Here is a 17,445-nt window from a genome sequence, read left to right on the forward strand (position 1 = left end):
GTTTGTCAGAGGAACCTGGGAATGTGTTTCTCCACAATACAGAGAGACAAAAATGGCTGGAGGAAGTCTCTGAGAGCAAACAAGGAAATAACCCAAAGCATAGCAGTATGAGAAAGCCTCTCTGTGAATAATTCTGCATGGCCAGAGTGAGAGGTATTGTGTGCTCGGCTGAGATCTGATACCTCGAGGTTCAGGGGCGGCAGCCAGTGACACTAAATGAAGTGGCACGACTCCACTGGCAATTTCTGGGAAGGAACTGGCTGGCTTGGGGGTGACAGGATATTTTTCAGGAGGCTAATGCAGGTGTCCAGGTGGAAGGCACTAAAGACCGGAAATAAGGCTGTGGCAGCCACACTGAGCACGGATTGTCGAGACCTGAAGGAGAATCTCTTCGACTTGGTGACCAATGAGATCTGGAAGGAAAGGAAGAGGTCTAGGATGACCAGCAGGTTTGGCCAGTACATGTCTGTGCTGGGGCCCAAAGCTGGTGCCTCTGATTCCCAGCCTCACTGTGCTTTCACCTGTGGTGGCTTGACAATGAGCATGTCTCTCACACCCACTGGGTTCTAGTGCCCTAATCTTTACAAACGGGTTCGATGTTCCCAAAGGCAGTATTCTACAGCAGTGTGATTCAAAGATTTATACTTTCAGGTTTCAATAGATTTTGTAATATATTCCAATATATTTTTCTCCAGTGTCACATTTTCTGTAATTTACATGAACAGATTACAAAAACCCCCTTGTGTGTACATTTAACCTGATACATATTTCTGAATTTCAAATTCAAGTATTATAAATTCTTATTTAAAAATTACTGGTCATAGTTGTTTTCAAAGAATTTTCATTATGAGTGAAAAAAAATGTTCTAGTCTAAAGTTCATATATCCCAGAATCCAGCTTGTAGACAATGGATTTCACAATATTCCCATCTAAAATTCTTCCTTGTAGTTCTGTTCATAAATCTTTCTGGCAGAGCTCCCACAATTTACAAGACTTGCTACAAAGCCACTGATTGAATCGCAACCCTTGTTGGTTAATAGAGGTCAAAGTATTAGTTCTAAATAATGCTACTTGGTATGTTTCTCGGAAATTCCAGGAAAAGCCTTTTTCCGTGATTTTCAGTTTCATTCCAAGCAGCACACAACAATCACGTCGTTCAGCTGCATGAACCAAATATTAAGTCACTGGACTTTTAAAAAAGCATGTTGCCCCAGTCAGAAATCAGATCTGTATGTATTTTACTAGATCTGTATCTTAAAACTTAAGTTTTAATAAATACTTAGACTTTTTAGTGTTGTAAAAATTTAAACATCTTCACATTTGACAAATATGGTGGTATTGCTGATGAATTGTTATGTTGGTACAGACTTGACAAGGCAGGATAACTGATACAGTTTTACATCAAGATAAGTAATGTAAGTGTTGCACACCGTTCTTACTCTCAAAGAGTTCACAGCCTTGTTCTGAGGGCAGCCATATAAACCTATCATTATAAATATGTCTTGGTAAAGCAATTTGGTGAGATGCCTGTAATCCATAGAGTAAGGGATCTTAATTACTTTTAGGATCAGGAAGGGATTCCCAAAGAGGATGACACCTGTGGACAGTTTTAAAGTGTAGACTAAAGGAATGTGCTCTTTTTCTAAACCTGTTTTCATCTTAATTTCTACTACCACATGACACTGTGCCATCCTTCCAACTATATTGTTCTACTTAATGTAGGTGATCAGTCATCCCAGTTTGCCAAGAACTTCTCTGGTTTCAGTTCTGAGAGTCCCATGTCTTGTAAAATATCTCGCCCCCGGGCCAACTGGGACAGTTGGTCACCCAAGTTTACTGCCTCCCAATTAAATTTAGGTTCCTGGATCTTCCTTTGCTCATGCCAAGTTCCCATCTAGAACAGTTTATCACCTTGTCACTCTCTTGAGTTTATCATGGGGCCTACACAGATTCTTGTACCTAACAGAGGCTCATGAATTAATTGGTTGGTTGATATACCATATACATAAATGTTGGCACCTATTCTTTTATAGATGGCACTGGAGCACAGATTACTGTTCTCAAACTACCCAACATTAAAATTGAGCACTGCCAGCACCCCTTGAGACCTCAGGGGCCGCCTGACACACTGTCATCCTTGGTTATAAAAGGTCTCATAGCACCCTCTAGTTGTGGTGTCTGTAAGTTGTCTCCATCCAGCCGTATGACTAGAGAAGGGTCGTGTCTGCTCCTCTACATCCAGTGCGAGTTATAACAAGGCCATTACAATTACGTAATACGCCATCAGTCAGTGCCTGTGACTGGACTTGATGTTTGCATAAACTGCTTCGTTCCAAGATTGTGAGAAGTTGAAACAGCCACAGTCCCCTGTCCCTCCCAGAGTAGCTGACCGTGGACAGGTGGTACTCAGTGTTAGACTCATTTTGCACTGGTTATAGATTTACTTCCCGCCTCAGTGGCGGGATGATTCAAGTTTCTGCTTCTATGGCTCATTTAAATGCAACCCACAGCTCTTAAGGCTCCCTAATTTCTCCATGAGAACATTAAACTGCAGACGGCATGTGGTAGCCCCATTAGGCTCCTGAGTAATGGAATTGGGTAAATGGACATCAGAAAGGCTCCAGGGGTCTAACTCTATGCAGCTTCCCTGGTCCCAGATGGAATCAGCCCTTTGACTGTGACTCCCTGGGAATTCCTCAAGGGGCATGATGTAGGGGCAAATAAAAATGAACCCATCAGAGAATTTGGAGAATAGAATCAGATAAGACCTCTTTGCATGAGGTCCCATTTTCTTCTGCACTTGAGAGGACTAAGCTAAAGTGGGACCTAACCTTAATGTTTTTATACACGTTTCTCCTTTTCCTCTTCTGCTTTTAATATTGCCTTTGGAATAGTGGCCTTGACTGGCATAAGGATATCTGGGATTTGACTTGAATTGGGGTCATATCATAAGGCACTGAACTTGGTGTCACACCCCTGGGGTTCATATCCCAGCTCTGCCTCTCTTTGTTCATTAGTTTGAAGTAGTGGAGAGGAGCATAAGCTTTAGAAGGGAGAGCTACAGGAATCCCCAGCACCCCCTGCCCAAGTGTCCATTTGATTATCTGTAAAATGAAAATTATTGATCTTGCAGGTTTGTATGAGTACTCAGTGGCATGTCATTTTTAAAACACTTAGCACAGGGGCCTGACATGTAGTAATAAACACTTAGTGAGTGATAGTCCTTTATGAGTTATTATCACACTCCTTCCTGTCTTCCTTCATTGACTAATCATTCGTTGAGAACAGGGTGACTGACACTTAAGCTGGCCCTCCCAGGCTGAGCAGGTCTTGGCCTGAAGGGCAAAGGGTAAGGAGAGCAACATCTTCAGTGGGGGAAGAGAGCATGGACCGCAGGTGTGTGGTGGGCTTCCAGGCATGGGGGAGGAAAGAAGAAGGTGCAACATTTGTTTGAGTTTTTGTGTCTGAATTTCTAAGATTTAAGTATTATCCTGATCTCTCTCCATTCCCCAGCCAGTAAGAATCCTGTTGACAGAGGCCCCTCACTAATGCAGTTTCGTTCACAAAGCCAGACCTCATACAACTTCAGTTTGTCCCTTCCACTCATGTGTCCCTGTAGCACTTTGTCTCTCAGAGTTTTGGGTATTTTGTAGACAGGCAGCGGCGAGCATCTTGGTCTCTACTGCAGCTCCTTGTACTCGTGCTTGCATATACTAAGCACTCAATCTGCCTATTAGCTGTGTTAAATTTAATATAGTTTGATATTTCACTATGACACATTTTGAAGTAGTTGTTGCTGTCTTTTTTAATTTGATAATTAAAAATTTCTTCTATTTCGAATAAAGAGAAGACCCAGTGTTGAATGATGCCTGGGCCTTTGCATTCCAGCAATTTTTCAAAAGTTTTACTTAACTTTCACTGGATTTGAGAATTTACATTGAATGCACAACCCATAATTATCTTTTTTTTTTAAGGAATGTGTATTTGCATTCTTACCTTTAATTCATTGTGAAATGAATTAGGAAAGGTAAATTTTTAATTTAAAATAGTTCTGAACTGATTAGCCCTGTCACGAGGCATGCTTCTTTTGTATTCAGAATTCTTAAACAAAATAACAAGCCACTGTTCATAGAGGTTCTTCTGTGGGGGGAAATAACTAAATCCCTGCTTTGTTTTCTGTTGTAGGCAGTGGCCACAACTGAGAAGCCTGATGTGCACCGTAGGTGTGAAAGCCAGGCTGGCGGCAGCCTCGGAGATGAAGATGCGCATCTGGGGCCTGTGGACACAGATGTGCATGTGGGTTTGAACCCTGCTGCCCTGTGGCCACGGGCTCCCAGCCCCGAGAACATGACAACAGCCCAGAACGGCCATGGGCGACTTGCCGCTATCCCATGTTCTGTCTCTGATCCCAAAGACCCCAAAATGGTGACTTACGCAGCGTGTCAGAATGGAGGCTGCAGCAGCAGCTACTGCGGGGAGGCGGAAGCCCAGGAGGCCAGGCTCAGCCCTGCCAAGCTCATGCGCCTCTTCTCCGTGAGTAGGAAGAGGACCAGCACCAACCCGGAGAGGCCCCGCTCCATGGTCCTGATGGGAAATTCCTCCACCTGGAATGCCCTTGCCTCCTTTCGGAAAATGGGATCTTTCAAAAAACTGAAATCCTCCGTCCTTCAAGGAATTCAGAACCGAGAGGGGTCAGATGCGGCAAAGGAAGACCCCCCGGAACGTGATCCAGGGAAACCCATCCCAAACGGTGCTGCAGTCGGAATGCAAACCAGCAAGTGCCCCTCCTTGGGACCAGCAAGTGACGCCCCGAAGGCAGGGCCAGGGGGCACGTCGGACTGCTCCGACCCCGAGGAGGCCGACGACGCCTTCCAGAGGAGCACCCATCGGTCCCGCAGCATCCGCCGCGCCTATGGCCTGGGCCGCATCAGCCTCCTGGATTGCGAGAAGCATCAAGGGTCCCAGAACCACTTCCGGCCGCTGGCCTCTGTCACCCAGGAGCCCACCGTGTGTGAGATCCTAGTGAAGGACTCCGAGAACAACAGCATCATCTACAGGAAAAGCAAGAGCACGGATAACTTGAACTTTCTGAAGAAGAGCTCCTTCAAACGGAAGTCCACCTCAAATCTCACGGACCTCAAGGGGGCGCCTGAAAAGCCAGCGCCCCGACGGACGCTAAGCAGTTCATCTGCCGACTCGGAAAAGTTCGGTGGGTCCGAGAGGAGGACGAAACGCTGGAAGAGCCCACTGCGGGCCAAGGACTTTGACAGAGTCCTGAGGTTTGTGAGTAGCGCCACCGACGCGGCCTGGAGGAGAGAGAGCCCCAGGAGCGGGGCGTCCTCGCCCGGCGAGGCGAGCCAGAGGCTGCAGGTGCACAGCCGGCTGCACGACGCCTACTCCCGCCGCGTGTCCACCAGCGCTGAGCGCGAGTGGAGGAGGTGCGCAGGCGCGCACGCCGGCTCGGAGTGCGGCCCGGCTGGGGCTCCGAGCCCCCAGGTGGATGTGGACACGGCCGTCTTTCCTCTGGAAGCCGCAGGCTGCGGGGTGGCCGGAAGTGCCCGTCCTTGCGCTGGCAGTGCCTCGTCGAGTCCGGTTGCCCAGGACTCCGATGAACGCCAAGCTGGCAGCCAGTTTACTTTCGAACCCGAGCAGCCGCTCACCCCCGCAAGGCCTACCACACCCAAGCCCCCCAGCCCTCAGAGCCCAGGGGCGGGAAATGCCACGTGTCCCAGCAGCCTCAGTGCGCCGTCCCTCAGTTCAGTGGACAGTGAAGAAAGGGCAGAGGGGCCTGTGACCTCCCAGGATTCTGTGCAAGCCGCGTGTGACAAAGGCAGTGAGGACCGTGCTAGCAGCCACCCTCAGCTGAGCCCCCACCTGGCGTCGGGTCCAGAGGAAAGGAGGGGGGAGGTAAGTAACGGCAGAGCAGGGACCTCTGGTAGGTAACCTGCTGCGGAAGGGGTGCCTGTCCCAGCACTAACCTTTCATCTCTCCTGGAGGTTGCCCGTACGCTGGGGTGTTTCCTCTGGCATTTACCCTCTTTGCTTCACCTGCCAGAGAGGCAGGCGGCCCTGTGCTGATTGGACTGCCATCACGATTATTCCTGTCAAGTTGCTGTCATCTTTATCTCTTTTGAAATGAACTGCTACTCTACCAAATTCCTCGAGATGACACTTGCCCCACCGTTCATTCAAAAGATAGTTATTGAGGACCAACCACATGCTAGATTCTGGGGGGAAAATGTTGATAGAGACCTCTCTTCCACTCTATGCAGCTCTTTAATAGGGGCTCTCAAAATTTTGTTTTTTGAAATATTTTTTTATTACCCATAGTTTTCTTTATATTTTAAATTGTTGCTGTGTCCTTTCCAACAGACTACATACATATAAATGAGATTCTTTGTGTTAAGACACCGTTATCTGTTCTAAATCTTTTATTTTCTAGGAATGAATTAGAAACCTGCAGTTTAATACCTGTCAACCCCTGAGTGATGATGGTTCAAAGAAATTTTTATGACTGTTATTGCACTTATTTTTAGAGTAGAACATAAGCATCTCATGAATCAGATCAACTAATAACTGTCAAGTCTACAGGAGCAATGTTCTTTTCGTATCCTGTCAAGCATCCAGAAAACTTTACCTTACTGTATAATTTTCACTTATTTCTAAATGCATTCAGTACATTACAGAGCTGAAAGATGAGGAAATGCATTCATGTGTATATATTGCAAATGATTCTTCACGTACATTTCTAGACTGTTTTACAGGTATAAATTGGTGCTTGCCATAGAAAATAATCCCCTAGCAGCTGTTACTTCCCAGTGATCCCTGGAGAGGACCTCGGTTTTGTTCTAATGCCTGTAGATGAATGATTACACAACAGCTTTTGCAAACTTGGAAGCCAGGATAGCCTGTGGATGATAAGATGAAGCATAATTCCTTCTACCAAACACCCAACCTGCCCCACTGATGGTTTAGAACCACCCCCCCCACCCCCAGCCCCCTGCTCCAAAATAAAAGATTTGTATAGGTCTAGAGGTTCTTTATATGAAACATGGAGATTTTATTTTCTGCTTAATAAAATTAGTAAAAAATCATCATTAAAATATTTTCTTCCTGAGTGCATATTAAGTGGACATATGCAAGAGATAGTTTCTAACTTACTTTTCAGAATTATTTTGATCATTATATAGCTTTACCCGTATAGTTGCCAAGTGTAATTTAATTATATGTAGTTATATATAATTTAATCATATATAATTTAATTTCTACCCACAAGGGATCACCAAAGATAGAAAGCAGGGCACACATCAGCTCCATCCATTGTTTTCATGGCTTGTTTGATTACTGATTCCAACACAAGACACATCATCAGGAGTGCACACATGTGTACAGATACTTCGACAAACTTGCCTCAAGATGTTTATCACATTTTGAAGTTGCATTTATTTCCTCAAAATTCTTATCAAGCATATCAGGCTTCCTCTTGTGCTTTTAAAGTAAATGTTGTGAAGAAAAATATGATGATGCTTTTGCCCAACTTGCATTTTACATATTGGTCATCTTCATGTTACTTGCAGAGAAGTAAAATATATATATGATATTTGTCATATATATATGTATATAGTAAAATATACCCTGAAACCTTCTCTTTTATTTTGACATTTAGAAACAAAATACAAGCGTAACAAAACAAATAAACAGAAAAACACCTTACAAAATGCAGGAACTCCAACCTTTATGATTTATAAAGCAGTTTTTGTCTGTCTTATATAGCATTACACAAAATTAAATTTCAGTCTCAATATATTTTAGTGTACAGTATGTTATTCTGTACTTAATTCATTGATAGTATGGTTCTACTTCTATGTTTAAAGCTAGTTGAAGTTATGATTAGTGCTGAGTATAAAAAAGTTGAAATCTATATAATGATATTTAAAATATTATAATGCAGTTTTCAATAAGGAATAATTTTTAAATTTAGAACCATTTATTTATAACATGACACTCTCAAAGTGACAAAATAATCTTTGAAAAACTATTAACAGTTTAACAGGATTTTGTTTTACTGTGGAAAAAGGGTGGGAAAATATTTCCCTACTCTTCCTTTATGAAGCACTGTAAAAATATCACCTCGTTAACTTTATACTTCTGCCACCTAGTGGTAAGTTTTTTTGTAAGCGTAATGATCAGTTGAAGGACCCTAAAATTGTTTTAGTTTAAAATTGCAATTGAGTATTTATACTGGGGACAGTGCACCCTGTCCCCTGATAAAGGTATAGGCACATGAATTTAGAGTGTTCTTGCTGGTTTTCCTACCAAGTCACAGAATAGCTCCACTGGCTGAATTAGGTCACTAGGAAAGGGACCCCGTCCTTAGTCATGCAGTATAGATTCAGAAATTTGTGGTAATGTTGAAATATGCTGTAGATGAAGCTCTTTTATTTATTTATTTTTATTTTTGAAGATTTTATTCATTTATCTGAGAGAGAGAGAGAGAGCACAAGCAGGGGGAGCTGCAGAGGGAGAGGGAGAAGCAGGCTCCCCACCGAGCAGGGAGCCTGACACGGGGCTTGATCCCAGGACCCTGACAGACGCTTAACTGACTGAGTCACCCCGGCACCCCTATTTATTTAGTTTTAAAGATTGTATTTAGTTTTTTAGAGAGCAAGAGCAGGAGGGTGTGCACACTCACATACCAGTTGGTGGAGGAGCAGAGGGAGGGAGAGAGAATCTCAAACAGACTCCGAGCTGAGCACGGAGGCCCACTCGGGGCTCAATCCCATGACCCTGAGATCATGACCTGAGCTGAAATCCAGAGCCGGGACACTTAACTGAGACACCCAGGTGCCCTGGAACTCTTTAAAATGATGAAAATCCATTGTAACTCCTTGAGAGGGAGCTTTAGTCTTTCAGTAGATTTTTATTTTATTTTATTTTATTATTTTTTTAGTTTGGTTGGAATCCTGGCTCTGCCATTCTAAAGATGCCCTCCATTGAGTGAACTGCTGAGCTTCTCCTGGCCCCAGTCTTCTCAAGGGCAGAATGTGGGATAGCTTCATCTTGCCTTGGATGTTTGTTGTAGGAGCCAGGGGATTTATGCCTGTTAAATTTATTCCTGTTAAAGTGCTTAACACTGGCTCTCAATGTGCGATGATTACTATCCACTTAGATGATTTTTCCATCCTAGGTTGACCTGACTTCTTGAAACAGGTGAATTAAGATCAGATTTTTCCAAAAGTGTTTTTTGACTGCCTTATAGTCTTAGAGAGGACTGTGAAGATCTTCAAACAGTTAGTTTGACTTCACATTAATTTTTTTTTAAAGCATGAGAGTTAGGTTCTAGCATGACCTAAAATTTATATGTTCATTCAGTATTGCACCAAAGCAAATTTGTTGAGCACCTACCAGGTATAAGACACTCAAATTAGATGTAGCTCTGTAAGGATGTCAAGGACATTGTAAATGAGCTAAGATGTGTCTAAATCTTACTAGAACTGTGCAGAATAGATTAAATCTCGCAAGAGAGGTAAAACCATATGCTGTGGGATTTCAGAAGAGCTGTAGTTTTTACCCATGTATCAAATCAAGGAAGGAATCTGATTTGAAGAAGGCGAAATGTCTACATATAGTTTCAGTGGTCACATATGCAGAGATTTTATGTGATTTGAGAGAATAGGAAGTAACATAATTTGGTTTGGTGTAGGGGAATGATCCAAGTTGAGATGAAATCATTAAGCACAGATCATGCACACTCTTGAATTTAGAGTAAAGAATCTCTATCTATACGTTACTTGGTAAGCACCATGGAGTCAAGGATATTTTTGAAAAGCAAAGAGCCAAGCACAGAACTGCGTTTTGGGGAAGTTAATCCACCATTGGTATAGAAGAGAATTGGAAAGAAAGGTGACCGGGGGAAAGCTATCAGGAATTTATTGCCAGAGAGAGCTTAGAGGTAATAAGGCTCTGAAATGTGGGGATGGAAATAGAATATATAAGGAAGGAAGAGGAGTGAATGAAACAACACATTGTAAAGACTAATGTACCCTGTCATCCAGTATTTACCTACCTGATATATATGCCAGATATAAGGAAGAGAAAGAGTTGAAGAAAAAAGGCTATTCTTATTCTTATAGATTCACATTCTAATTGGTAGATTGGAATGTATACAGATAATTATGTAGTGTGGTGAGTGTTTCTGTTGAGGAATGTACAAAGTACCGTGAAAGCACCAAAGACCGAATTATTAACCCTGGGTAAAGAGTTGCATAATTGGGGAAAGAGAAGTGTGTGGGGTCTTGAAGAAGATCAGGTTGGGGGATGCAGGGGGCAGCAGTTGAGGAGGAGCGGCAGGGTCTTCCAGGCCAACTGGAGAGCATGGGGGAGGGAGGAGGTGCTGTCGACATCGGGAGTCAGCCAAAAGAGTTACCTAAGCCTTATTTTCCTCCCCTGTAAACTGGGAGTAGCTAGAGTACCTGTCTATCACATGGGGTTGTTGTGAAGATAAAATGAGGTGATGCAGGTAGAGCTCAGCACTGAGCTTTGCGTATAGTAAGTGTCCACAAAGATGCTGATCTGTGGTGCTAAGGGAACTGCACGTTGTTCACCATAACTTTTGTACAGGGTGGTTGGGTGGAGAAGTGGGAGATAAGATTGGAAAGATAGGTCTGTACAGAGTTAAAAAGGGCCTTGCTTGGAGCTTGGACTTTACCCTGCAGGCAGGAGAAAGCCAGAGAGGTGTTCACCAGGGACCGCAGACGGGGACCGACTACATAGAGAGGATTGGGATGGGGGCGGTCCTGCGAGAGAGCATTCCTCAGTAGTCTAGTTCAGAGGTAATGAGATCTGTACTAAAACCATGGAAACAGAGAGGAGAGGTTACACTTCAAAATGATTTCACAGTTTATTTTTAATTAGCATTTGAATGTTCTGGGGGAGAGAGAAGTCAAAGATGATGGGGCGATCAGGAGGATACTCTTGTGTTGGAATCAGTAATCAAACAAGCCATGAACACAATGGATGGAGCTGAATTCAGGTTATTATCCTAGCCCTTGCACTAACATGCTGGCTCCTAGTGCGAAATTCCTTTCCTTTTCTGAGCCTCTGTTTACTTGAACACTCCAGTGTTTTAGGATTTTATCATTTTCTTCCTCAGGGACTTGTAGCTTCGAAATTGTTGGAAGCCATTGTACAACCCAATCTTATAAAGTTAAAGCAACTGGAGTGCTTGACTGGGAGATTTTGTAGAATACAAATTGTTTTTACCACGCAGGGTTTCAGCTTGGCCTGGCCCACCACTCATGGTGTCCTCCAGTCTCTGCAAGTGCTGATTTTAGCTTGCCCACCACCCACTGGGGTGGCCCCCACCTGAGAACCGCTACTTGCGTTGTTGTTCGCGACTCATAAAAAAGAGGGTATTTTGTGGCACCACAAGGTACAATGTCACAAAAGTAAAACTTCCCTCCAACTTCAGTACTGGAGTAATGCAGTAGGTGAGCAGGGGCTAAATTCAGGCCCATTTTCAGCATGAATTACAAATTTTGGAGTTTGATGAGGATGATGGGTACTTAACACATATCGATAGCTCCAAGGCACTGTTTTTGGTGTGATTTAATCAAAGTTATAGATACGTTACCTAGTTTTTTGACTCTCTGCAGATTATGTAGGTATGACTCTTTGTGTTCCTCAAATAGCTATTTGGAGACATCAACAGTTCTTCTGGAGGTTAGAAATTATCCGCAGCTATTTCACAGGACCATCCCTGGAACCAGAAATAGGAGGTTGCATTTATAGAAGAAAATGTAGTGACCCTAGAGAGTCTGCCCAAGGCTTTTTAGGAGTTTTATTGAGGTATAGTTTGCATAACATGCAACTCACCAATTGTGAATATACAGTTTGGTAATTTTTAGGAAATTTATAGAGTTGTGCAGCCCCCACCACAGTCAAGTTATAGAACACTTCCATTATGCCAGAAAGTTCCCCTGTGCAGGCAGTTCCTGCTCCTGTAAAGACCTAGGCCACTACTGATCTGCATTCTGTCTCAATATTTTTTTTTTAAGTGAGCAATTCAGTGATTTGTAGTAAATTTTTTGGAGTTGTGTGGCCATCACTACTGTCTAGTTTTAGAACATTTCCATCATTCCTGAAGGAGACCTCACATCCATTTGCAGTCACTCCCTGTTCCATCCCTGGTGCCTGATCTACTTTTTGTGTCTATAGATTATACTTTTCTGGATATGTTATTGAAATAGAATCATATAATACGGTCTCTTTTGTTTGGCTTCTTTCACTTGGTATATTGTTTTCAACACTGATTCATGTTGTAGCATATATTAGCACTGAATTTCTTTTTTTCAAGATTTTATTTATTTATTTAAGAGAGCGAGAGAGGAGAGAGAGAGCACACCAGCAGGGGAAGGGGCAGAGGGAGAGGGAGGAGCAGGCTCCCCACTGAGCAGGGAGCCTGACTTGGGGCTCGACCCCAGGAACCTGGGATTGTGAACTGAGCAGAAGGCACATGCTTAACCAACTGAGCCACCCAGGCACCCCTCACTTAATTGCTTTTCTAAGGCTGAATAATAATCAGTTGTATGGATATCTCACATTTTGTTTATCCATTCATCAGTTGTTAGACTTTAGAGTTGTTCCCACTCTGGGGCTGTTATGAATAATGCTGCTATCAATATTTATGTACAAGTCTTGTGTGGACATATGTTTTCATTCTCTTGGGTAGATAAGTAGGAGGTGAGTTTCTGGGTCATTTGTGATTCTATGCTTAACCATTTGAGGAACTGCGACACTGTTTTCTAAAACAGTTGTCCCATTGTAGATTCCCACCAGCAATGTATTAGGGTGCCAGTTTCTCTGTGTCCTTGCCAGGACTTGGTATCATCACTATTCTGGATTCTAGCCCTTCAAGTGAGTATGTAGGGGTATCTCACTTTGATTTTAATTAGCATTTCCCTAATGACTAATGCTGTTGATCATCTTGTTTATTAGCCATTCATTTATCTTATTTGGTGAAGTGTCTATTCAGATCTTCTGCTCATACTGTCACTGCATTTTTAGTTTTATTGAGCAGTAGGATTTCTTTATACAGTCTAGATACAAGTCCTTTATCAGATATATGACTTGCAAATGTTTTCTCACAGTCTCTGGGTTGTCTTTTTATTTTCTTGGTTGGGTCTTTTGAAGAGCAGAAATCTCTGTATTGACAAAAATCACCAAGATTTTCTTCTATCTTCTGGAAGTGTTAGTTTTAGCTCTTACACTTAGATATATGCTCCTTTTTTAAAAAAGTTATGTTTTTTATTTTAATTCCAGTATAGTTAACTTGCAGTGTTATATTAGTTTCAGGTGTGCAGTACAGTGATTCAGCGATTCTGTACATGACTCAGTGCTCCTCATGATAAGTGTGCTCTTAGTCCCCTTCGCTTATTTCCCCCTTCCCCCCCACCTCCCCTCTGGTCACCATCAGTTTGTTCTCTATGGTTAAGAGTCTGTTTTTTGATTTGCCTCCATCTCTCTTTTTTCCTTTGCTCATTTGTTTTGTTTCTTAAATGGCATATGCTCCATTTTTTGGTTAATTTTTGTGTACAATGTGAGGTAAAGATCTAGGTTATTATTTTTTTCTTTTTTTTGCATATGGACATCCAGTTATCCCACCTTCATTTGTTAAACGGTCCACAGTTTTTACGTTACAGAGAATATAGGTTTCCATACCCCATTGAGTTCTCAGTTTTTTCTGACAGAGAAGCCCTAGAATTTGAGTAACAGAAATTGCAATTACAGTTGGAAAGATCATTTGAAAATACAATATATTATTTGTGCTTTTAAAAATATTTTTCTAATGAAGTTAACCTTTTGTTACAAGGACATTTGCTGTACCATCAGTATATACCCTAAGTATTAGCAGTCCTGGGGAGGATATTTGTTTAGCAGCATCCCACACGGGATGTTGTAAAGAGAATTAATATGCTTTCTGTTAGTCATCCTTGTGCTAGCTTATGTTTAGTTCTCCTAAGGTGTTTTCTGTTTGTTTAGTTTTCCTTTTGCAGGCGAAGAACTAAAGAGAAAAAGTTTTCTTGCAGAAATATTAAGTCAGAGGCGCCTGGGTGGCTCAGTTGGTTAAGTGTCTGCTTTCTGCCCAGGTCATGATCTCAGGGTCCTGGCATTGAGCCCCGAGACACGCTCCCTGCTCAGTGAGGGGTGTCTGCTTCTCCCTCTCTTCTACTTCCCACCCCCACTCATGCATGCAATGCATGTGCATGTGCTCTCAAATAAATAATAAATAAAGAAAATCTAAAAAAAAATATTAAGTCATAAAATGCAGATCATGAGCCAGAATGTGAAAGCTTTTTTTTTTTTTTTTTTAAGATTTTATTTATTTAGAGAGAGAGAGAACATGAGCCAGGGGAAGGGCAGAGGGAGAGAGAATCTCAAGCAGACTCTGCGCTGAGCCCTGGACCCGAGGCTCCATCTCATGACCTTGAGATAAGGACCCGAGTGGAAATCAGGAGTTGGGCCCTTGGGGCGCCCAGGTGGCTCAGATGGTTAAGTGTCTGCCTTTTGCTCAAGTCATGATCCCAGGGTCCTGGGATTGAGCCCTGTTATCAGGCTCCCTGCTCGATGGGAAGTCTGCTTCTCCCTCTCCCTCTACTGTTCCCCGCTGCTGTGCTCTCTCACTCTTTCTGTCAAATAAATAAAATCTTAAAAAAATAAATAAATCTTAAAAAAAAGATAAATAAAATAAATCTTAAAAAAAAAAGAGTTGGGCACCTAACCGACTGAGCCACCCTGTTGCCCCTAAAGTAGCTTTTTATTTTAACAATCAAGCCAGCATTTTCTTTTTGAAGTTACCACTTGCCCTAAAAAAGATTCATGTTTGTCATTACATACACAGGTATATCTTTTGCAGCAGTATGTTTCAAAGTATTTCTGAATGGGTGCTTAATATTTGACAGTCTACTGAACTTTATAAATTTAAAAAGCCACTTCTAAAATTATTTTCTAAAAATGTAAAATCTAAAGAATAGTGTAATGTACATGTAATCATGTCATCCTTGAACTTTAAAGTGGCTCATTTCTAAAACAGTTTTTTCCTCTAGTGAAATATCATCAAGTAGGATTTTCCCATTAAAAACAAGACAGGGGGGGTGGGCAGAGGGGTGCCTGGGTGGCTCAGTTGGTTATGTGGCCAGCTCTTGATTTTGGCTCAGGTCATGATCTCAGGGTCCTGGGATAGAGCCCCGTCATTCTCTGTACTCAGTGGGGAATCTGCTTCTTCCTCTCCCTCTGCCTCCATCTGCTTGTGCTCTCTTTTTCTCAGATAAATAAATAAAAATCTTAAAAAAAAATTTAAAAAAATAAGGGGGAAGAGAGAGACAGAATTACATACCTATATATCTGAGCAGGAGCCTAGTTTTTATAGAGTTACCATAATAACAATATGTAATCAGGTATAAATGATGTTAATGTATCATAATTATAATATAATCAATTATAGTCAGTAATTAATCATATTAATAATATGAAATATATCAATGCTATGCATATTAAGCTTTCTAAAGTACATGAAATACTTAAGTGATACAAACCAATATTATTATATATTTGTCAGGGTTTTAATATTTACTCTTATTTGGTGCTTTGTTTTAATTTGTGGATGACAAAGGCATAATAAGACCTTACAGCAGTCATAAAATGCAGAAAAGTAGTGTTTGTATTTTTAGGGGGAAATTTTAGCTTGATGATTAAGATGCCAGTGTATTTGTTTTTCTGTTGGTTCATTTTTCTCATCTTAAGCTTCCCTATAAAAATTAAGATCAAAGAGCATCCAAGGTTGGGAATCACTTTCCAGTTGGCTTGGTGACACATTCATGTGATACATCATTGCCATGGCAATAGGAAGAAATACTGTAGGTTTAATTGGCAAAAGGGCATAACTACAAATTGCCACATGTTGCTATATAAACTGAATGTTATCTATGTTTGTCCTACAGCTGCCAGTCCGGGGACAAAATGACAATTTGGGATGTTGCCTTCATTTAGAATGTTAGTAGTAAGGCCAGGGTGGGGGTGGGGGGCTCAGGTGGGTTGGAGAGGAAAGAACACTCACAGATGGTAAATTCCTAGGAAACTAGCACTGATGTGGTTGTTAGCCATCGATGCCAACATTTCTGAGTGGTGGAGAAGCTCTGTGGTATAAAATAGGTGCGCTTTGTTAGTAGGGCTGTCTGAGTTCAAATCCTAGTTTCCCTACTAACCAGCTGTATGTCCTTGACCTACTTAAGCCTCAGTTTCTTTAAAAATGGAGATAATAGTATGTATCAGGATTAAATGAAATAATGCTCAGTAAATTCAATAAATGTTGGCTTTATCATAATCATAATTTTTGTTATCATTAAAATTGCTGCCTTTGTTCAGATACTTCAGTACACACCAGTTAAACTTTGCAAGTGACTTCTGATTTTCTAGCCAGAGTTTCTCAAAGTTTGGGATGAAGATCATACCCAGGATGTAAGCTAATGGCGTAGATTCTTGAGTGCCACCAGCGGCTACTGAACTGGAGTCACGAGAGTCCAGGTCCAGTAATCTGGACTTTGACATGCTACCCAGGGAATTATTTTTGCCACACTGAAGTTTGAGATCCACTCTCTAGGCTGAGGCTCTAGGTATTAAGTATCTAGGCTCTCGTAGGTGTTAAGTATCCTGTTTTTTAGGTTTGGACATTTCTCTTCCAGATCTACCCCAGTTAACTCTTGATTTAGGAAAGAGAGTTATTCCTGAAAAAGTTAAAGGTAGCCTGTAATCCTGTTTTTCTCATTGAACTCTATTATCATTTGGGTATGGGTTTTTACAGAATACAAATAAAAATCCCTTTTGGCAAAATAGTGAAATTAAAACTTTTCATCAGGAAATGGTGGAATGAAGAACTTGGTCCAAAATACGTTGAGAAAGGGGCACCTGGCTGGCTCAGTCAGTGAAGCATGTGACTCTTGATCTCAGGGTCGTGAGTTTAAGTCCCATGTTGGGTGTAGATATTACTTAAAAATTTTTTTTTTTAATCTAAAAAAAAAATATGTTGAGTGTCAGTATAGCAATTGCTCCAACCACTGCTGGAAGCTGGAATTTTACCAACTCATTTGGAACTCTAAAAATGTAATTGTCTCTTAAAAATAAATGTATCAGAAAAATAAAATAGGGGCACCTGGGTGGCACAGTTGATAAGCATCTGCCTTCGGCTCAGGTCATGATCCCAGGGTCCTGGGATCGAGCCCTGCATCAGGCTCCCAGCTCAGCGGGAAGCCTGCTTCTCCCTCTCCCACTCCCCCTGCTTGTGTTCCATCTCTCGCTGTGTCTCTCTCTGTCAAATAAATAAAATCTTAAGAAAAAAAATACAAGTATCAGTAGTAACCTCTTGCATTTATATGATGCTTTTGCAGCTAAT

At 41.9% G+C, this 17,445-nt stretch overlaps 1 protein-coding gene across 2 annotated transcripts in view; it reads left to right on the top strand.

The window, feature by feature from the left end:
- The window catches only part of SPATA13 (spermatogenesis associated 13), a 138,519-nt gene that overhangs the window by 47,822 nt on the left and 73,252 nt on the right, over nucleotides 1-17,445 (top strand). For both annotated transcript variants that reach the window (XM_073894774.1, XM_073894775.1), the window contains exon 2: nucleotides 4,186-5,907. In XM_073894774.1, the coding sequence (XP_073750875.1) occupies nucleotides 4,186-5,907 (1,722 nt within the window). The remainder of the gene's footprint in view (nucleotides 1-4,185; nucleotides 5,908-17,445) is intronic.

This window comes from Callorhinus ursinus, unplaced genomic scaffold (assembly GCF_003265705.2).
Source record: "Callorhinus ursinus isolate GAN/ISIS: 27379988/994484 unplaced genomic scaffold, GSC_fseal_2.0 scaffold7, whole genome shotgun sequence".
Taxonomy (NCBI): Eukaryota; Metazoa; Chordata; class Mammalia; order Carnivora; family Otariidae; genus Callorhinus; species Callorhinus ursinus.